This window comes from Ixodes scapularis, unplaced genomic scaffold, assembly GCF_016920785.2.
Source record: "Ixodes scapularis isolate PalLabHiFi unplaced genomic scaffold, ASM1692078v2 PGA_scaffold0__279_contigs__length_252992795, whole genome shotgun sequence".
NCBI lineage: Eukaryota > Metazoa > Arthropoda > Arachnida > Ixodida > Ixodidae > Ixodes > Ixodes scapularis.
This window is the reverse complement of record NW_024609835.1, coordinates 53,748,221-53,765,443: the sequence shown is the minus strand read 5'-3', so window position 1 is coordinate 53,765,443 and position 17,223 is coordinate 53,748,221. Positions and strand designations below refer to the sequence as shown.

Genomic DNA, 17,223 nt, shown 5'->3' with positions numbered 1-17,223 from the left:
TAATGAGGCTGATGCTGGAGCAAAACAGAGAACTTTTGGAAGCCTTGCAAGCTGGGAACATGCGCAGCGAAGCCATAGTCCCCTCACTTCTGCCAGAGCCATTCAATGACATGCAAGAGTTCACATCGTTTGACGAGACAATTCAGGAGGCCACAAGAGATCAGCTGGTAAGAGTCTGCTTAAGATGCACTGGTAAAACTTGGGATTATCTGTAAATGCTTTCCAGACGCTCTTGTATCTAATTGCAAAAATATTACAATGATTATCCAAGTTCACATCAAAAAAGGACTAAAGGAGCATTATTCGTTTCTCGATAGGGGTTATGCCGGGTCTGCAAAAGCAGTGAAAGCAAGCCTTTAAAATGGGAGTCTGACAAGAGTATATATACTCTTGTCAGACTCCCATTCCCATGATGATACATAGTCATGTATGTATCATCATGAGGTATGATATATACATATATGTGTATATCATACCTCATTTCATAAATAAGCATAGTAATTGAATGATTAATGCAGTGACCCAAGGCACTCTGTCATTTCTGTTTGTTGATAACTTATGATTGCTATATAACAGGAAAGTAAAATAAGTATTGGAGGAAAAGCGCATATATAGTTAGCTCAGTGGTATCGGAAGTGTTCAGGTAAGGCGGGGGGGAAGGGGGGGTCAGGATAGAGATGAGGATTTCCCTTCCCTTCCCACTAAGTGCTCGCTATAAATGTCAGGGACAATCACGCCTCTGTTGCTACACCAAACACCGGTGGGCAGCAAATTGGTTAACTGGATCAATTGATTCATAGTTTCAAAGGTAACAAGCACTGAAATAACCAGGACCAAGATGAAGTCACTCAACACAAAGCACACTTGGAACTGTTATTTATTCAGAAAGAAAATGTATTATACAGGCCCCATCAGCAAGTCTATGCTCCGTCTCGGCTTAAAGGCCGACAAAGAAGCAGAAAGGAGGAACCCCTCCAGCCTCTTTTACCCTCTCCACTTGATACCTTCCTCAGCGTGGCTCCCTTCACTGTTCTGGGGGAAAGGGTGATTCTGCCTGTGCAGAACTCAAGGTTGTACGTCAGGCTTTGAGGATTGAAAAAACGGTTGGTTGGGGCAAACCAAATGTCTGCCATTCAAATCAAGTGCAGCCTATGGCTGCATTCCGAGCCGGCGTTAGATTGGCCTCAGTCACTTGTAGCATTGGCTACGCTCGGACTTTAGTCAAAGTGAAGTATATAGTTGCAACACATCAATGCAAGGCATTTCATAGAAATTAAAACTTCTTGTTTGATAGTATGGTGTTACACAATGTTAAAGTTCTTGCTAGATACAGTGACAAGCAGGAAGCTGCATTAGACAAGCGAAATCTGGGTCAAATACAAAGATTGTGTGAGCAAGGGATCGATTGCATCATTAAAAAAGAGTTTGAATTCTTAACATATTATTTCCACCGACGTGATGATGACTAGACTAGAATGGGTCGTATATAATGTGTTCTTTCTGAATGAACAACAGTTGCGAGTGTGCCTTGATTTATCCGATTCTTTGTGCTTGTTACTGCGGCATTTGTTGCCTTTTTAAACTGGTGAGCATGCGATTACAGTCACATAAAATGGTAAAATTTTGCGGGTGTCATATCATTCTGCTTAGAAGAAATATTAGCTTTTATTTATATACAGCATCTTATTATACACATTTATGCAAACTTGATAACAGTAGTCTCATATGGGCTTAATCAAGGAGTAAAAATGCAGAACTCAGCCCAACTGAACTCTATAAAATGTATAAAAATGCTTGCTATTGTAAATGCCTATTGTTTTCCTCAGATTGCCAACTTGAAATCTTTCGGTGGGGATAATGTATCTTGTAACACAAGAAGAGTCTTGGAGTATCTTATGACGGACAACGTGGCCCAAAACTACAGCTGGATTGGAAATAAAGGAAAGAAAAAATTCTGTGAGCTCAAAGTGAAACAGATCATTACTGGTAAGCAATTCTATGATTTGTGAAAGATATGTTAGAATTTGCTAACTGTCCAGTTAACGCAATAAACATACATAGCAAGTTGTCTCATTTGATCATAGCTCTTGCTGACTGTAATTCATAATGCGTGAACAATTCATATAGTAGGTTTAAACATTTACAATTAAAATAATTACAGTTGCAGGCACATTAATAATGTTTATTTTAAAACTCAAACTTCTTAGCACAGACATTTTGAGGTATTGTTGTAACAAAGAGCCTACGCCATGTCGTGTGTCACAATCTGAAAAACTAAAAAAAAAGAAAATCTTGAAGCTGTAGATGAATATGAGAAACCTAGGCTTTACGGAAACAAATCTTTCAGCAGTGCTTTCTTATGTTGCCCTGGAAGCAGCCGTCACTCTTTCTACAAGACTGCTTTTTACATACCGTAACCCTTACCTCATTTTTTTCTTATTGGTAGCAGGACCGCTTTCAAGTATTTAGGTCACATGCTTGTTTCCTTGTCGTTTTTTTCCAAAGTGTAAATGCAACTTTTTGTTCATCACCAAAGTTGTGATAAAAAGAAAACAACCTAAAATAAATTATTTAGTTTTAGAAAATTAAACCAGAAATGCGTATTATTAATTATAAATTAGTGACTAAGTTGGTACTTACGTTTGTTGCCGTGTTAAATCGTTTTCAGCCCTCTCATTTTGCATTAAAACTGCATTTTATATTACTTTAATTTCAAGATGCTGTAAGATCAAACCCAAAGTTTACTGCAACAGTCGACGACGTGGAGAGGGAGATTAAAAAGTGGCTACAGCATGCTTCCTGCCGAATCAAGCTCCGACAAAAGAAGGTTCAGGTAACATTTTTTATCAATTATGCTTATTTTTTCATTTCCATAAATTATTTTCAACACATTGTAATACTTCAACCAATCCATATTTTACCATTTTTACTATTGCGATGTAAGGAAAGGAGAAAGAGGGGCGGGTACCTCTGTATGATAGTATTCCGTTCGGAAATATCTACACAAACAAGTTCTCTTTTAGTACAGAAATTGGAGCAAGCGCTAGGCAGTAAGTGAAGCAATCTAAGATTTTTGTTTGTGCATGGAAAATATCTAAATCAGTTTCTGCAAAGCTTTCTCATACGAAATCATAACCCCTTACCACATAAATTGTATTAGTGCCAAAAACTTACGCTGCCTTCACTTTGATACAAAAGTACCCATACCAGGCTTGTTTTTTCTAAAAAAAATCGCTCAGTTGCGACTTTATTACAACTATAGTGTCACTCCTTTTTACTTGCATTAAGAAAAGGCTATTTTGATGCGAACAAACAAAAAAAAAGAAAACAGAAGTATCATATCGGATGTCATAAGGAAACATTTTTTGTAATGAGAAGTATTTCTGTCCAATAGTTTGTCAGGCTGGTGTACAAAAAAATATGACACCCCTTGTGCCTCTGTAGTGCTGGAAGTTGCAGTATTGCACTCCCAGTGAAACGCCTTAAAGCAGTTGTGCTTCCTGTTGAAAAGGAGGTGTCTATCAGGCGAATACAGGAGGGCAGTTTAGAGTGCAGTCACTTCTCTTGCCAGGTGGGGAAGTGGTCCATCTCGTCTAGGTGCACATCAGTAGGTTGCAGTGGCGCCACTAGGATTCTCATTTTGCTTGCATAGATATGCGCATCCATTCAATAGTTTGGTCTCCCTGGAGGCTTCCCGTCATGCAGCTTCCCTGCTTTGCATAATCCCTCTGCGACATATGATTTGAACTCGAGCAGCAATGTCTTGCAGTACCCTTGTCTTCATTACAGGAGCCACGCATTCAGTGCCGTCAGGTCCATCATGTGGAAGCATATGCGGTGGTACCGCTTCTTTGCTCTAGTTTTGATGCAACAGTACCCCAGTATTCAGTCTAGGAGTTCCAGTCCACCTATGTGCATTTTGCATATGAGCATTGCGTGCGGTGAATGCATGATTATGTGTGGTTTGTCATTCGTAAAGTAACCTATGACTTCTTTTATAGCTGTATATAAAAAAGGAACCTAAAAAAAAAAGACCGATACCAAAAATCGTTACATCGACAAGTTAATCTTTTGACTCCAAAGCAGGGCGATACGGCGATATATGCCTGCATAAAAGCGCGTTTCCAACTCTTGTTTTGCTAAAAACTTTGCAATCAAATTATAAAGAACTACTCTCTGCCAAATTAATTTCTTCTGAAGATGGAGCCACTGGACGTGTGGTTTCTAGGCGTTACAAATTTTACTCTGAATATGAAAGGTATTTTTGAAAATATGGGTACGCATTGCTAAAAAAGAAGCATGCGTATCATATACGATATACCATTTACTAAGGAGCTAACATTTTTCTCAACCACTACAAACCCACAAGGCTTTTCATATGAACCTTTACGTGCCTTATTATTGATTTGAAAAGAATTTTATTCATGCAGGGTGCACAGAACTGAGGTCATCTCAAATCGCCAAAGCACAAGTTGTCAAGCCCAAGTTGTCAAGCCCAAGTTGTCAAGCCCAAGTCGCCAAGCCCAAGTCGCCAAGACCAAGTTGCCAAGCCCGTTGCCAAGAAGGCAGCAAGTTTTTTCATGTTTTATATTTTATGTATTATATTTTAAACTCGATATAAACTATAGTAAAGAATTTAATGCCTGTAACGCCAGACTGTGGTAGCTTTTTGCATGAATAAAAGAAAATTAAATTAGGACAATATTTGTGTATTTTGCAAATTGTGTGATGGGAAAACAGTCAACAGGTGAAGTTGTTTACATACATCACTCAACCATTTTATACTCATTGCTCACTCTGGAAAAAGTGAGCAGGAAGTATGGGATTGTCCAAAAAGCCGACTATGTTACTGGCTTGCAGGTTCTTTATATTGGTTGCAGATTCATAATAGTAGACGGTGTTCTTATAAAAAGCCCTTACATATACCTAGCACAAAAAAAAAATTGGAAAAATTCAAATAGCAGCTGCTAAGTGCTTTTTTATTGTCACCTGTCATATCATCAAACAAGTCACTTTTGCCTTTAAGTAGTGAAAATAAGTAAGAATATGTGTGTTCTTAAGCTCTATCCAGTCATAAAAAAAGTTATATAAATAAGCCAATGATATAGCAGTGTAGTAAAACTTGAAGAGGGTGTCTTTAGGTGGTGCACTTGCCATACTCAAATTTCCTGTGGGTATTAAAAAACTCATATTTTTTTTTATAAGCATCGCGAAAAAAGAGGAAAGAAATCACCTGGTTGACGTTGCTACTCACAGGTAATACCACACATTCTTAAACCTGTTTTTGGCTGTTCTTCTAAAAAAATCTTTATTGTTTTTGTTTTATGTGGTACCATTTGTAAGTGTAACATTAGCCTAGTGATCTGTTTTTCTTGAAGTTGTGCATAAGAAATTAGGTTTTTCATCTTGACAATCTCTAAATCTACTTTTAAAACAAAATAGCATGATAAATGCACTGCTTAAAGCACCTTTGTGAAAAGTTTAATCTCGCTGCGTTCACTGGCCTATTTATACAGCTTTTTTTAAGCCTGGATATTGCTCCAGTACACCCTGTGCTGTAAGATGCATCAGACACATCCTGTGGACACTGTGTATTCATCACCTAAACATTTTGTGGACATCCACACTAATGCTTATAACATGTCTATGTGATGTCCTTTGGATATTACGGAAACATCCTGTGGACGTAATGAGACCGTCTTGATGACCTTATGTGGACGTACAGCTCGAGGCAATAGACACATCCTAAGGATATCTTATAGACATAAATTGAATGTTTTTTAACATCCCCTGGACAACTAATATCTTGCAGGGGATATTGTCTGGATGTCCATTAGACGTAACATGGTTGTCTGGGAGTACATACTTGCGATGTTTGATGGATCATAGCAGATATCCACTGGATATGTTAAATGTCCGGACAACACATCTCTCGGATGTTTAATAGACAATTGCTCGTTGACTGGGTACCATCAAACCAATGTGCACCGGGGCACCTGTTGCCAATTACCGCTCATTGTTTTTCGCCCCCTTAATGCCATCAACCCAATGTGCACAGGGGTGTCTGTCGTCAATTGCCGCTTATTGGGTTTCGCCCCATAAATACAATCAATCCTATGTGCACACGGGGGCTTGTTGCCAATAGCTGCTCATTACTTTTTTCCCCATAAATACCATCAACCCAATGTGCACAGGAGCACCTGTTGCCAATCGCTGCTCATTGGTTTTTGCCCCATAAATACCCTCAATGCAATGTGCACCAGGGTACCTGTTGCCAATTGCTGCTCATTGGTTTGTTTCATAAATGCCATCAGCCCAATGTGAATTCCCTAAAAGATTACCAATTGGTGCACATAGGTTTTGTTTTATAAATGCATATTGCTCAGTGTCTGGACCTACAGTTGCACATTAGTTCAATGTGAATTTTGGCCTCATTTCACTTCGCCCATTTTCAGCAGGGTGGATTATGTCGTCGTTCAGCATCTATTGAATTTACTCCTGGATCACCTCCCTTTCTTTAACGGAGACTCTGTACGGTGATCGATGCACAGGGCGCGCGTCGTCCTCGGTAACGATGCGGTGCTTCGATACGGCTGTTTGGCGCACCTTCGACGACGTCGCAAAGCAGTCACGGTATTCGGTGAGGAGGTTAATCAGCTGCCGTCGTTTCGGGTCCGGAAGCTTAGGGTCGATGTCGAGCTGCGCTGGCGACGTACCGTCTTGCTGAGGTGGCGAGGATTCGTCAGTAATGGCGGCGATTTCGGCGGAGTTTCGGAGTTCCTCGACGTGGCCAACGGCTGCACCTTTTGTGAGGGTTTGCGTTTCATTCCAGAAGTTCGTCACGAGGACCACAGTGCGGCCATCCTGAAGTTCAGCTACTCCTCGTGCGACGCCTATTCCTCTTCCTAAAAGCAACTGTAGGTTGCCTTCCAGAACAACCTCGCCTCGGGTAGCTGCATCGGTCACGACGGGTACGACAACACTTGATTGAGGCGGCAAGTGCACGTGGTCGGCAGCGACTCGGACGGCGGCTGACGCTGTATGGGGTTTCTCTGAAGGCAGAACAGGCTTGCGCAGCGTCAATTTGTTCTCACCAAGGTCGATGACGGCGGCGTATGCACACAGGAAGTCCATGCCGAGAATGACGTCTCTGGAACAGTCTTGTAGAACGACGAACTTCACAGGGCACGTCTCACCGTGGATCTCGACGCCAGCAGTGCATCTCCGACTGGTGTAATGAGGTGTTCTCCGGCGGTTCGTATTTGAGGTCCATCCCACGGCGTCATGACTTTTCGAAGGCGGCGGGAGAGCCTCCCACTCAAAACGGAGTAGTCTGCTCCGGTGTCGACGAGTGCCGTCACGTCGTGGCCGTCGATGATAACGTTGAGGTTATTCGACACTGATACAGAAACGTCGTTTAGGGGCGTTGCGTTTGAGTGGGAGAGCTCCGACGATCTTGGAGGATCTTGGCATCGTTCGTCATCGGCAACGCCACCTCCCGGCATTGCCGCGCCCAGTTTTCCCGACCGGAAGCGACGGGTGACAGGCTGTCTCGGCGAGACCGGCGGAAGGGCGATGGCGCGCGTTGAGGAGATGGTGAACGGAATACTCGGCGGGGAGACGACTCAGGAGATGAAGAGCGTTGGAGGTAGTCCTCGATGTCCCGAGGTCGCTCTCCAAGACGTGGTCGAGGGTCGTTGGGCGCAAACCCTGGTAGGCCCAGCTGGCGGTAGGGGCATCGTCGGTAGATGTGGTCCGCTTCACCACAGTGGTAGCACATGGGGCGTCGATCGGCCGTCCTCCAAACGTCGGTCTTCCTCGCACCACGCTGCTCTGGGCGTGGAGCATACTGCGGCGCCGGTGCCTCACGTCTGGGAGCTGGCTGATAGTGTGCTGTGACGGGAGGTTCTCTCTTGACGGCGGCGGCGTAGGTCAGGACCGGCCGTTCGGGAGCCACTGCGACGGGGACCTCTGGCAAGAGGGCCCGGTGCACCTCCTCGCGAACAGCTTCGGTGATTGAAACAGCGGCGGGTCGTTCTGGGGAAGGGAGCAACCGCTTCAGTTCTTCTCGAATCACATCCCGAATGACCTCCCGAAGGGTCTCGATGCCAACTTCGCCGAGGTCAGGGATGGAAGATGGAAGGGATGAGGTGGCAGCTACGCCGACGACTGTCTGATAATGACTCGCCCTGGCCGACAGCGCTCGTTCAATGTTAGTTGCCTCAGCAACAAATTCATCTACGGTCGTCGGTGGATTGCGAACGAGGCCGCCAAAAATCTCGCTTTTGACGCCTCTCATGAAGACGCGCAGCTTCTTGTCTTCGGCGGCTCCAGGGTCGGCACGGGCGCACAGGCGCAGGACGTCTTCAGTGAAGCTTGTCACGCTCTCGTTCAGACCTTGGCATCTTCTTTGAAGAATGTTCTCGGCTCGTTGACGTCAGTGTTGGTTTGTGAAGGTGCGCTTTAGCTCCTCCACGCATGTCTCCCACGTCGTGAGGGAAGCCTCGTGGTTCTCAAACCATTGTCTTGCCGTTCCCTCCAGTGCGAAGTAAACTTTTGGAGGCGCTGTTCTGCCATCCACGCGTTGTAGCGAGCCACACGTTCGTAGTGCTGCAGCCAGTCTTCTAGGTCCTCGTAGATTTCACCGTGGAATGGCGTCGGCACACGGGGAACCACAGGCAAGAAGGCGTAGGACGGTGCTGCTTGGGGGTTTTCCGTCGGCTGGGCCGTGGAGTTCATCGTCGGCTTCGGTAGCATCTTTGTTACGTCCGCTAGTGGTCCAAACTCAGGGCGTTGTCTTTGCAGACGCTGGCTTGCCCGAGGCCCTGAATCCACCACGAGTCGACGACTTGGAGTGGGACTTGCCGAACGGGTCCTCGGAGGAGTACGGTTGAGAAACATAGAGTGTCTACCCCGCACCTCCACCAAAAGGTCACGAATGACAAGTGATGAGGCGTCAAATAACTGAGTAAACTAAACGTTTAATCGGGCGAACTTGTGCCCAAAATAAAGAAGGAAACAAAAGATAACAGCAGAACGTCGCGGGCGTCGAAGTCGGCGAAAGAGCAGAGTCGAACGCTGGGGCGAAACTGACTCGACAAGGTAGCGGGTGGCCTCTTATCTAGAGTGAGTCACTATCTCGAAGATTCGGTGGAGAAGGTTCGAGCGTAGAGCGCTCGGGGCGAGAATGAACACACACTTTCTAGAACAACAAAATCAGGGATGAACGATAGAAGGTGTGTCCGCAGCAAGAATAAACAAGAATCTTCCACACGACCGTGACCCTGCGCGCGGCAATATAAACTTCTGCGAAGCCGATCAGCCGTTGGGTATGCTGAGCTAATTATTACGATTTCGCGAAATGTTCACCCCTAAACTGACAGTGCGGTGGAAGCTGTATGTTCGTTTGACAGTCAACTGTTGATTCTGCACAACGTGATCACCGTCTATCCGCATACTCACGCGGGGAGAACGAGGCCAAGTGATAAGAGGCTTTAATTATAGTTGGCGAAAAAGTAGCTTGCACCGCACTGTCAGCGTAGGCGTGAACGAAATATAGGACATGCAAAAACCTAAAATATATGTACCGTAATTTCCGGGCTATAGTCGGTACCCGGTGTATAGTCCGCAGGGGCAAATTGGGGGTCCAAAGTAAAAGTTCTTGCTTAGATACTTAGAAGGTCCGCACCCGGTGCATAGTCCGCGTGCCGTGCATAGTCGGCACGTGGTGCTTAGTCGACACGAAAATCTTCTTTAGACGGCACACCTTGACACATGTCTGCTTTCTTAGCACACAAAGAATCCTATAATATACATAAATCATCCTTAACATACTCTTTCACTCACAAAATCCGTCACATCTCCTCATAATGAACGATCTTGAAAAACAAAATTCGTGTATAGTCCGCACGCGTAGAGCCTAAAATTTCAACTTTTAAACATGTATAGACCTTGAACTATAGCCCGGAATATACGATATGAAAAATAAACACACCGTTAAATATAAAGTCAGAGCCAGCAGCGAGCTGCAGAGTGGATGTTTACAATAATGAACCCTCCCAACTGCTTGAGAAATTTCCCGTCAAATTACGAGGGCGGCCAATATCTTTGTGTACGTCTTAGAGACTCGTGAATCGAGTGCACTGGAAACTTCCGTTTTCGAAGCCGCTAAAACGTCGTTCAATGACATTGCATCGTCACAAAGATGTTAGCCACTCGCTTATGTTGTCTGGCTGCATGAATGTTGTCGCAAAAACAAACACAGAAATTAAGCTTCCATAAAAGCTCGTACTCACGAGTTCTCCTAAGAGATAAGGCGCAGGGCTCTGAGTAAAGGCACTGCCGCTGCAGCACGGATAAATAAACACGTGCATATTATAACGGAAACATAACGTGCTGAAAAAGAAACACCAAAAGCACGATGTGTCGGTGGACGCCCGTGTTCTCAGACCGCGGATTTGGAACACGCTCGAGCGCTTTCCGTCTTCAACCGAAAGCACTCGAACCGCAAACATGAAGAAATATTCGATTACAATACGTAAAAAAGACATTGCAAGGATAAAGTCACATTGCATACCTTGAAGTGGGCGATTTAGTGGTCGATGAGCTGATGAGTCCCTGATGCATCACCGAACACTACACTGACCACGATGTCAACAGCCACCGAGGCGAGTTCGGCGACCGCCCGAAGAGCGATAGCTGCTGCAACCTCTTTTTGCGCCTGCGCGGCACGGGCGCACGACTCGGAGCAAAACAACAGAGATGGGAAAGAGCAGGCGGCAACAACGAGGTGTTGCAACAACCGCAACAACGCACCAACACCGCCGCCGGAGGGCCGCGAAAGAGCTGCGGGGCTGCGCGCTGCGCGGCGGGGCAATCAACTCCTCGCCATCTGCGCATGCCTGCACTACTGAGATTTCGGCTTTTTTGGAAGGCTCGGCTCTCGCGCCAAATAAAGAATGAGGGCATCCTCGTATTTTGAAATGATGAGCGTGCCGGTCTTTTTTGACGAGGGAAAAACACGTAAAATTGACGTAAATTTTTTACAGTGCAGAACATCGCAGTGTTCGGCTGCGCATGATATGACACAATTGCTCATATATTGCGCAAATGCACGACCTACCGAACACAAAGGAGGAACCTTCCAGATCGGCGTGGCGCGACACGACAAGCGTCCAGTTTTTCCTTACTCGGCTTAAGGAATTATCTACAAAAACAAGCCAAGGCCAGAAATGCCCTTCGGTGTTTTCTGAAGGAAACACGCCTGGGCATATACTTTATGAAAATTTCATGAATAAACCCAGTGGTGTGTGTGCGCATGTGTGTGTGTGTGTGTGTGTGTGTGTGTTTGTGCGTATTTTCTTTCTTTTACTGTGCAATAACCGTCGTTGATGAGGCTTCACATTCGATCCCATGCGTGGTTCCTGTAAGTTGTGACCAGAAACTTCTTCACTAAATTCAGTGGGAAATCACAGTGTCGTTTCATTGTGGCGTCACAGTGTCAGGTTGCGTCACAGTTTTTTTGCTAAATTCAGCGGGAAACTTTCTTCGTTCAATTTAGCGGGAAGCTTGGTCGGTTCAGTTTACCGGGCATTGAGTGTCACGTGACGTTATGGTGCCATGTGACATCATAATGTCACGTCAAGTTACGACGTCACGTGGCGTCACAGCTTTACATGAACACTGTACACTTAATTTAGCGAAATTTCTTTTACACGTCAATGTAACTGTATGAAGCAGTGTGAAGGCAACCGCCCCAGGTCAATAGCAACACACATCAGAGAGTCGGGTTATAATAGTTTTACGTCCGGTGCTATAGGTGTTGTGTCTTCCCCATACATAACGGTTTTCTCCTCTTTAGTTTTTGTATTCCCTCCCCTGCGCAGAATAGCCAGCCAGGACTATTATTTATGTCACTATCAATGGAGTAATGTTTTTTTGCAGCACTTTTTTCCACTCACTATCTCGCTGAGCATTTATGTGCACGCTTTGACGTGATTGCTTTTTTGTTTTCAAATTCCGCTTATTGAATCGATAAGCGAAATTCGAAAAAAAAAAGTTTGTGTATCAACACATCGCCAAGGTATACGTTTCGTCTAAAGATTAACGTTTTTGATGAGACTAACACAAAAGCATTTTGAAAAATTAAAAGTTGATAATTTTTTCTATTGCACCAAGGTGACCTCTGTGTTTTAAGGTGCTTCACTTAAACGTCACGTGTTTAGAATTATTACTCCGCTTTAAATACTACTCTGAACAATCTGTTCATCCTCATTTCAAGGCCATCGTGATAAAGCACGACCGGATATATGCTTACAATCTGTGCTCGCTTTAAAAAAGGAAAAGCATACTTCCGTTGGTCGTTCGACACTCGCTCAATAAGCCGTCATTTCTAGCTGCCCCGTAAATGGTCCCTGATGCCACTAATGACTTCTTTTCTTAAAAGGCTTACATATGGATGCCTTGTCCGGGATTGTTTATCACGCGCAATATTTTTTTTTGTCAATATCATAATTTTTACTACACTGAAGATAAAATTCGTGAACGTAACCTGATACCTGACATGCTTTCTAATGATAACTGTATCTTAACATATGGTCGGTGCTTCTAAGCAGTACTATAAAATGCTGCGCCGGTCGTGATTAAGCGTACGTGACGAAGAACGAGCAGCCTGAAGTGCTCTTCTTTTATTCGATATCTGTCTTTCCTGCTGTTCGATGTCGTCTTCAATTCTGATTATTCCTCATTCTGCTGACTTGTTCTGCAAAAAATATGAAAATAAATATATGTAAGCCAAAAGTCATAGTTTCAAAGTGCTTTCAAAACCCTTAAGATATGAGCCTCTGTTTGAGGAAGGCATTTTTGCGTGACTGAGATGTTTTAGAGCACTACATTGGCTTTCTTCTGCATTTTACACACGCAAATTAGTGTAAAGACAGCAGTTTTCAACATACCTTGATATTGCAATATGTTCATGTCAGGTACCAAACAGGAAATAACATTCATTACACCGTTCTGATAAACCTTAAAAGTAATCGGTTTGCATGTAAAAGAATTGTCTTACAACAAAAAAATAATTCGGATGCTAATTGTTTCTGTTTTTTTTTTTTTTTAACACGTGGCAGTTGTTATTAGGTCGAGGCTCTTTTTTGTGAGTCTACCTGCGTGGCTCTTTTTCGTGCCTTCGGGTTATTAGTTAATGTTCAATTATTTTAAGCAATAGTTAGATTTGACTTACAAAATAATGCCTTAAAAATGGCGGCTCTAGTGAGATAGCACTTCTCTAAAAAAACTGTGCGTGTCATCAACAAACTATTTATGGCACAAAAGACACAAGAAAAAGTAATGTAAACCGCGTGCGTCCTGTCGTTCTGTAGAAATTTCTATCAATATCATCATTGTCATCATTATCAGTTTATTTTGTGTGCTCATGAACGGCGAAATTGCCTCGATTATAACCCGCAGAAGAGTGGTTATAGATCCCGAGAGGTTGATGTCCGCTCTGTGATCTCGTTAACAGGGTGTTTCACGAAAGGTGGACAAATTCGATATTGCGAAAACTACGCGTCGCAACAAAAAATGCTTGTGTCGTTTTTTCCCTGGGTCAGGGGCCCATCTAGGAAAATTATTGAAGTCCGGTATAATTGGATTGTTAGTTATTTTCGTGCAATTAACTTTTTTATTATTGTGTTTAAGGACGTGGTTTCAGTTAGAAAATTGCTCAGAATCATCGAAAAACACTAAACCAACAAATTGCAGAAAATTGCACAAATTGCATGCAACGCGCGTTGCATGCATCCTGAGTTGCATGCAGCCTGAGTTGCATGCAACGCGCGGTTACGCCGACGGCGACGGCGAAGGCGACGCCGCTCAAGCCGGAAACGGGCGCCTAAGAGCTGCGCTCTAAAAGTTAGTTACGCAAAAATAATTCACAATCCAATTATACCGGACTTCAATAATTTTGCTAAATAGGCTCCTGGCCCAGGACCAAAACGACACAAGCCTTTTTTGTTGCGACGCGTAGTTTTCGCAATATCGAATTTGTTCACTCTTCGTGGAACACCCTGTATAGTATTTATATGGGTTATGAAACTAGCTAAGATGGCATAACTAACATAGGTAGTAACAATAAAACTAAATAAGAAATAATCAATGCGAATTCGTAATAACCCTTCAAAGGTCACCGCAAATGTGTTGTTTGGGATACAGACTTGTTAGATAAATGTCGGTAAAAATAACTAAACAATTTTTTAGCCTTTAATTTAAGTCGTTCTTCCGTCAGTGGCTGCACATTATATGTGCTTAGAACTTTCTGAAGTATGAACACCTTCCAATAAGTTTAGAATACGGCCTTACTTACTCTCTCAGTAGAAGTGGTCTCCAGAGCTCGCAGATATCACGCCGTGGGGTCAAAGCTCTGGTGTAATTATGTGGCCGGAGGTATATGCACTCGGGATTGCTGGCGCTGTACCTTGGCCATTCAGTCGTGGATGATGGGATTGATGGCTTCCTGAGAAATCATATAAATATTCCTTTTAATAATGCCAGATCAAAAGCCGCATATTTTGTTTTAACACCAGTGTAACACAACTTTATTTATAATATATGCACGCATAGGCTGTTTTAAATGGTACCCAGCGCAAGCTCTAAGAAGTTCACATATGGGACAAAATGCTGCAGACTAAGTACAGTGACCGCTGATATGAACTGGAAGGCATGAGCGACAAGAAGGCAGCAGAGAACACGCGGTCTAGCAGGCAGTGAGCGAAGCGTCAGAGCGGCAGGGGCGGTGTTTAAACTTGGGGTCGCCACCCTCGGGCGCGATACAACCGCACCCTCCGCCGTGTGCATGATGGTGGGCAGAGCAGCTGCAGAGCAGATGCGCCGCGACGCGCACGATGTATCTTGCGCATCATGCAGAGAAATCGCGCTCAAGGGGTGCGTCCACAAATTTAAGGGCAGCCACCGCTGCCCTGACCCTTCGCTCCCTGCACTCTCGACCGCGTGGTCTACATTCTCTTGTCGTCGCTCGTGCATTCCAGCCTATATCGCTGCCACTGTACGTAATTCTGAACACGAGAGATCAAGCACGCACAAGGGACCCTATACTGGCACATAACTGGAAAATAACTATAAACGAGCTTACCCAGTCTCAATGAATGAGGTCCAAATTCCAATCAGTTCCTTCATGAAAGCCAACTCGTCTTGTGTGTAACGGATACCCTTCAATATCTTTCTGACGCCTTCTCCAAGGGGAGCGGTGAACCTGCTGGTGTCGTTTATAAACGGCAAGGATCCAAGCGTGAACGCCATGTCGTCATTGTGGGTAGGTCCGAAGGACTTTGGCAAATGCTGTAGGACGGCCGATGCGCAAAGATGTATCTGTAGGCTTTAATTCCAAGCTCGGCCGCAACTTCGCCGAAGAGAATGGTGGGGCAGTCGACAACAACGTCGCCAAAGATCTTCTCTAGGATACTGTTGAGCGATGTTTCGTCGTGCTCAACCGAGTCGTCTCCAAAATAAGCGTGCACGATTTGTTTCGCCCTGGCGAAAGGGGCATCTAACAAGGTTGAAATGGCGACAGTTCCTGCGATTCGATAGTCAATACTCAAAACCTTCGTGAGTTGTGGTACCTGGGATTTGAGGAAATCTAAGAAGTACGATCCTTCGTTGGAAGTCGATCCCGAAAGAATTTCCTTAGTGCTAAGGGATTTCCATATCTCTTTTGATCTAATATCGTCTGGCAGAAATTCGTCACCATAAACCGGAGTAAAGAACTGGTTGATTGGATCCCCTTTCTTGAGTGTTCGGTAAATTGTCTCCGCGTCGGTTTTCTTTAGACAGGTGACGATTTCAGCAAAATCATTAAACCAGTCTTTTTCACCGGTGAAACAATCTAGGGCCCCAGCGACACTCAAAAATTTCCCTGCGCCAGCGGCTGTGAGACCTACAGCTAACGACAACGGTGTCGCACTTTCAAGAATGAGACGAGAAAATAGCTTCTGACTATGAGGCGAGATGGCATGAAGACCAGCAGAGACGGCTCCAGAGCTGAATCCGCTGAGCGTGATATGATTGGGATTTCCGCCGAATTGCCCAATGTTATCTCGAACCCACTTCAAAGCGAGATTTTGATCCCATAGACCAAGATTGCCAGGCAGTTCTTTTCTTCCCGATGCCAAAAATCCGAGGACACCCATGCGGTGGTTCATGGTTACGTAAATAACGTCCGAGAGCGAAACGAAATTGGCTGGGTCAGATAAAAAAAGAGACGAGTCACCGATTTGGAACCCGCCGCCATAAATATAAACGACCACGGGAAGCTTCGTGTCACATTCACCAGACTGTGAACACACGGACGATGGCCTCCAAACGTTCAAGAAAAGGCAGTCTTCAGATGATATGGAGGCATTGAGGTAGTTGAGGGTGATCGTAGAGTAAGGCACGTCGTACTGCCAACAAGGCTTGGGTTTCTCGGTGGCATTGTAGATTCCTTTCCAAGGTTTCGCCGGCACCGGTTTTTGAAAACGAAGTTTCCCGACTGGGGGCTCTGCGAACGGAATGCCGTAGAATGCGTCCACGTGTCTTGCGGGGAGAGCCAATTTTCTGCCCAGGATGGGGCCATGGTCCGTGTGCACCACCGGAGTGTCGCTCAAAGGTTTGGAAGCGGAAATCACCAGACGCGCACAAATAACGAGCGAAAATGTCCGAAGCAGAGCTGCAGAAGGCATGTTGGCTTGGTAGGATTCCTTCTCGAATGCTATCAGATTCACTTCCGTTAACCAATTCGCATGGTATACTCTAGTCGCGTTTTTTAAGTCCCTTGTTTCACATTTGAAGAACCTTCGCTTACGCGCGCCGCTATATAGCCTCAGCTGTGACCTTGGCGTTCCACGCAAGTTGTTTTCGTCGTATTGGTTTTTCTTTCCCATACTTCATTTCTCCTGGTATGACTTTGTCAGTACTATGCTGCCGTTTTTTTTTTTAAATTAATTTATTCTATTTATGTTCAGTTGTTGTTTTTACCTCGTAATGAATGCCTAAATTTCCTCGCCTATGAAATGTTTTTTTTTTTTGCCTTCTGGCCCACGGGCAAGAGCAATAAGCAACTGACGGTTTCACCAATTACACTTTTGTCTATAATATCTCTTGGGTCAATTCAGCAATTACGATGATTTTATGGCAATTATTGAGCCAACTTCATCGCGCGTATAAAAACAAGCG

At 44.4% G+C, this 17,223-nt stretch overlaps 2 protein-coding genes across 2 annotated transcripts; one reads left to right on the top strand and one right to left on the bottom strand.

Moving 5' to 3' along the window:
• The first annotated feature begins 2 nt into the window (after nucleotides 1-2).
• On the top strand, nucleotides 3-12,334 carry LOC121836764. Its single transcript, XM_042291941.1, has 4 exons — nucleotides 3-167; nucleotides 1,827-1,986; nucleotides 2,718-2,833; nucleotides 12,281-12,334. Exons 1-4 carry the CDS (start codon nucleotides 3-5, stop codon nucleotides 12,332-12,334), a joined length of 495 nt encoding a protein of 164 aa, XP_042147875.1.
• A 367-nt stretch (nucleotides 12,335-12,701) lies between these two features.
• Nucleotides 12,702-16,730, bottom strand: LOC115329187 (acetylcholinesterase-1). Its single transcript, XM_042291934.1, has 4 exons — nucleotides 15,450-16,730; nucleotides 15,146-15,351; nucleotides 14,360-14,509; nucleotides 12,702-12,760 (listed from the first exon to the last, which is right to left on the bottom strand). The coding sequence occupies exons 1-4, from the start codon at nucleotides 16,728-16,730 to the stop codon at nucleotides 12,736-12,738; spliced, it is 1,662 nt and encodes a 553-aa protein (XP_042147868.1). The 3' UTR covers nucleotides 12,702-12,735.
• Between the last annotated feature and the right edge of the window lie 493 nt (nucleotides 16,731-17,223).

Coding starts and splice junctions, on each gene's coding strand:
- LOC121836764 (XM_042291941.1), top strand. CDS start 3: ATGAGGCTGATGCTGGAGCAAAACAGAGAACTTTTGGAAGCCTTGCAA. Junction 1,987..2,717: donor AGTGAAACAGATCATTACTG/GTAAGCAATTCT, acceptor TTTAATTTCAAG/ATGCTGTAAGATCAAACCCA. Junction 2,834..12,280: donor TCCGACAAAAGAAGGTTCAG/GTAACATTTTTT, acceptor CCTCATTTCAAG/GCCATCGTGATAAAGCACGA.
- LOC115329187 (XM_042291934.1), bottom strand. CDS start 16,730: ATGCCTTCTGCAGCTCTGCTTCGGACATTTTCGCTCGTTATTTGTGCG. Junction 15,352..15,449: donor TAGAGAAGATCTTTGGCGAC/GTTGTTGTCGAC, acceptor GCCGTCCTACAG/CATTTGCCAAAGTCCTTCGG. Junction 14,510..15,145: donor ACCTCATTCATTGAGACTGG/GTAAGCTCGTTT, acceptor ATGATTTCTCAG/GAAGCCATCAATCCCATCAT.